The 4,336-nt window shown below is 38.0% G+C and overlaps 1 protein-coding gene across 2 annotated transcripts in view; it reads left to right on the top strand.

The window, feature by feature from the left end:
• Nucleotides 1-621: 621 nt before the first annotated feature.
• The window catches only part of LOC116383167 (leucine-rich repeat flightless-interacting protein 2), an 8,584-nt gene continuing 4,869 nt past the window's right edge, over nt 622-4,336 (top strand). The window contains exons 1-5 of one of the 2 annotated variants that reach the window (XM_031846791.1): nt 622-890; nt 1,179-1,253; nt 3,377-3,412; nt 3,634-3,795; nt 3,962-4,045. In XM_031846791.1, the coding sequence (XP_031702651.1) occupies nt 792-890; nt 1,179-1,253; nt 3,377-3,412; nt 3,634-3,795; nt 3,962-4,045 (456 nt within the window). In that variant the 5' untranslated portion in view covers nt 622-791. Of the gene's footprint in view, nt 891-1,178; nt 1,254-3,373; nt 3,413-3,633; nt 3,796-3,961; nt 4,046-4,336 lie in introns of both variants that reach the window. The other variant, XM_031846782.1, reaches the window with a different exon arrangement.

The raw sequence follows: 4,336 nt of genomic DNA, 5'->3' as shown, positions 1-4,336 counted from the left end.
GTCTGATCTGACTACCCAGATCATGTACACTGTGGACCAAATAGTATATAATGCAAATAGAAGTTCAAAGAATTTTGTATTGTTGACAGTGGAATTATAGGTGCTTTCATATATCGTTGCTTAGTGAATTAATGATTAGAAATAAGAAAAAATGTCTTCTTCAAAAGTAGAAGTAGAAGATGCTGAAACTGAGTGAAATAAAAAACCCAGAGGTCTGTATGTTTTCATCATTACATCAAAAAGGGATACTCTATAAATATTGTGCATAATTGTATTATGCTTGCTTTTGTGATGATGATGATGATGATGATGATGACTCTAATTTTGCATGGTGATTGGCAGAGACAAAGATATTTTTTATGTAGCCTATTTGTATTGTAATTAAGTGTGATGAGTTGCTTTTTTCTATTGTACTCTCTTCCACTGAACTTCCCTCATCTACTTCACGTTTTCACAAAATTCACACAAACCATAAAGCTCACCTGAACATCCCTGATAGGCCTTGTTTTTATTGAGGAGTTCCAGGACTTGAAATGCGTCATGGTTCTAATCTGAACATTAAAAACTGCCAACAGTTTCAAAACAGTGATCTTTGACTTCTCTCTGTGTCTGTGTGGGTGGAGTGAGGGCGGTGTTAAACACAGTTTGGTCCTCGTGGCTCTCCGTAGACCACGACCTGGGCGTCGGAAAAATACTTCACTCACTGCCGCTGCGTCGAAAACAAAACACCTCTTCTTCACTCAGAGGGTGCGGAGGTGTCTCTTACATAAACGGGAAACTTAATATAAAATATGCATTCAGTCACGCTGGACAGCAGTGGTTCGCCAAAGAAACGGACGTTATCTCGGGGGCTGAGCGAGGACGAGTCGCTCCGCAGCATTATAAAAGAGGTGAGGAATCACGACGTCATTACTGTTTGTTTAGAGCTAACGTTAACGTTGTGTTACCGTTGAGTATTAGACGTTTTAAACGTTTAACGTCAGCAAAGTTGTCAATGTGTGTATTTCGGAAATTTTTCTTAACTGTTTAAGAATGACCAATGGCTCAAAGGAGCAGTTGGGCCTGTAGCTTCAGTTCACTTCCTGATTCATGACGTTAGCTAGCTAACGTTAGCGTGTTGTTGTGTTTCTGACTGTGATGCTAGGCTCTTTGTGTTTTTTGTTTGGTCTCCTTATCAGACCGAGAGTTCCTCCAGGCGTCTGACACGAAGCGACAGCCGAGCGGGCACCATGAAGAGGCAGACTGACAGTCAGGTAGGAGCCAGATAACACAACCAGGAGCCAGGAGTGGACACAAAAATCGAAACACCTGTACATTTTTTTGATCTCTAGCTAATCAAACATCTCCACAGTCCTGAATGTCTCCAGTTTATGTCTCTCATCACGTGTCATTATCATTGCTCATTGCGGTGTAATGATAATACATAAGCAGTAGTGGGAATGTACTCAAGTATTGGGCGTTGCACATTTTTGAGATAGTCTATACTTCTACTCCATTAGTTAACGTTACATTTCAGAGGGAAGTATTTGTACTTTGTACTCTACCAACTGACAGTTGTAGGCAGATTAAGATTTACATAAAGATGATATCATAACCATATAAAAACTCAATGTTACATATTTACGTTAATCACTGATTCTCAATTTTATTTATCACATAGATTTGTTTTAAAAATAGTTTGAGGTCAGGGTCAGGAACCACTGACCTAAACTAGCTAACACCTCCACCAGCTGCAGTAGTTAAATGCTGCTTACATATTGTTGCATTGGTATTAAAAATCAAATTTCATATATTTTAATATATCAGTTACACAGGGCAAAATAAGTAATTAAACATTTGATAATTTGCAGTACATTTTGGTGAATACTTCTGTACTTTTACATAAGTACAATGTTAATGAAGAGCCTTAACTTGTTATGGAGTGTTTTTGTTGTATTAGTACATTAACTAAAGTAAATAATCTGAATACATCTTCCTGCACTTAAGAGACTGCTAACGCCTTTGTGTCTGTTCGGTGTGTCATGTCACAAAGCCTGTTTTTAAACGTTTATTTACTGAAAACCCAACCTTGCGTTCAGTCACCTTGTTGGGACAAGGTGTGTACCTGGATTAAAAGCTTAAAAATTGTCTTACCTTGTTTATCTTTGAAAATATAACATTATTTGTGTGGCATTCTTTTCTGCTTTGTACTACTGACGTTAAAACTGTGTAAAGGCAATGAGGCTGATGCGAATGTGTCTTCATAAGATGATGTCGCCTCAAATTGTGTGACCCATCATATTCTATGACCTACTTAGGAGTGTCAGCCATATTGCCACTGCATATGTGTATTTGAAAATCCTAACTCACATGCTGTACTTTGAGAGCCGTTATCAAACATGGTGCTACATAGTGTTTGATAGCTGCGATTGTGGTGTACAAAAGTCGGTTACTTGTTGGAATTGTGACGCTAGACAGTGAGGAGGCACCGTTTTCGGTAACAGCTGTTATCACACAGTATGTGATAAGGAATGATTAAACATTAAAGTTTGCATTCCTAACTGGGTCACAGAATTTGGTGCAATACCCTATTTTACAGGGTGTACAGTGTCAAATAAAAGGTTTTATTTTAAAAAGGTCCATTCTTTTTTGGTTTTCTGAGGACTAATAAGGCTTTTTTTTTTTGTTACAGCAGACATTGAACTAGCACAGATGTTAGTAATAACATTAATGACGACTCCGCTAATTTGAAGAGTCCCAGTAAATCGTGTCAGTGAGCCAGCACGCTTGATACAGGACCGTGAAACTGAAGAAGCTACATCATGTTCAGCCATCATTAATTGTATTATTTAAACCTGTGACATGTCAAAATGTGTTTTTTGTTTTTAAAAGGTCTAATAGATCAAAGTAAGAGCTATTGTCCATGCAGTCATCAATAGAAGTGAAGGAGCATCCTACTAACAGAAACAAACTACTAACATTAATTCAGTAATCCTTGTTTTTTTTTAAGGACAAATAACTTCACATATTCACAAAAGTAAAGATTTTCAAAATTTACAGAAAATTCTACATCACAACACATATCTGAACATTGCTTTTCTTATGGCTCACGGATCTTACACAAGCCAATACCAAAGTCCTGCAGCACATGGTACTTTGACACTCAAAACGATTCATTTGTGAATTACCTTCATGGTGATTTTTAAATTCTACTTTTTGTAATTTGTTGTACAAGTCATATTATAGTTATCATGTGTAAGCGAGAGGAGTAAAGGAAACCGATCCAATATGGCCTTTTAGAAAATGCTTCTCTTCATTTCACCTCATTAAAAACACTTTAGCATTATTTACAAATGAACACTATTCTTAAAAAATGTGTTTTCTCCTCTTTCAGCAGTCGGAGCAGGACCTCTACATGGGACTCCCAGAAATGGTGAGTATTTCTTACTGTAATTATGAAAATGATTTCTATTTAAAGACTGTTCTGTGAGGTCTCATAGATCACTACAGTCATGCATATTCTTTTACATATGAAGGGATTGTTGTGCTCCCACTGATGCCTCTGAGAGCTCACTAAACACTTGTCCACCCACTGATGGGCATGCGTTCCTCTAAGTTTGCCCACACTGATTTGTAACTGTGTTTGTGGTGCAGCTGGAGCTGCAGGCCAGCTATGAAGAGGTGGTGCAGGAGCTGCGTGGGCTGGAGGTCGAGCGAGAGACTCTGTTGTTCCAGGTGGACGTCCTGCAGGACACGCTGGAGGGTGTAGAGGAGCTGCTGGCGGAGGCCCAGAGGGAAGCTGGACAGGCTAGTCTGGTACGTAGAGGCCTCACAAGCACTGAAATGCCACTTAAATTCAAAACTTCAGCAATATATAGATGTCTCTTAGTCTTCAACCTCTCTAATGAGAAGTTTTGTTTTTTGTTCCTCGATCCAACAAAGTACGACACTAACGGACCGTTTTTCTTTGCTTTACTTGTAGGATTTGGAACGAGAGAGGGAAGCCAAGAGGAAATCGGAGAGCATGGTCTGCTCTCTGATGCAAGAGGTGGAGAGATTAAAAGAGGTAAAATGGGGGGGTTTAAGATTCTTTAGAGTTCTGATGGCTTATGAATACTTCAATGAATGAATACTTGATATTACAATTTAAATGCCACAGAATTTATAGCATTGAAAAAGTACCATCTACCTCAATTTATATGGTTTGAATTTCTCCCCTTGAAATTTACAGAAAGGTGATTTCAAATAGTGTTTTTTTTTTTCAATAACAAAAAAAGTATTGAATATATAAAAGACAATTGATACTTGAAATCAGGTCAAATTCAGCTGGTCCATAGTATTTTATATATTTATATAT

This window comes from Anarrhichthys ocellatus, unplaced genomic scaffold, assembly GCF_004355925.1.
Source record: "Anarrhichthys ocellatus isolate YVR2014 unplaced genomic scaffold, GSC_Weel_1.0 scaffold1, whole genome shotgun sequence".
Classification (NCBI taxonomy): Eukaryota; Metazoa; Chordata; class Actinopteri; order Perciformes; family Anarhichadidae; genus Anarrhichthys; species Anarrhichthys ocellatus.
Note: the sequence above shows the minus strand (reverse complement) of the source record. Positions and strands in the feature narration are given on the sequence as shown.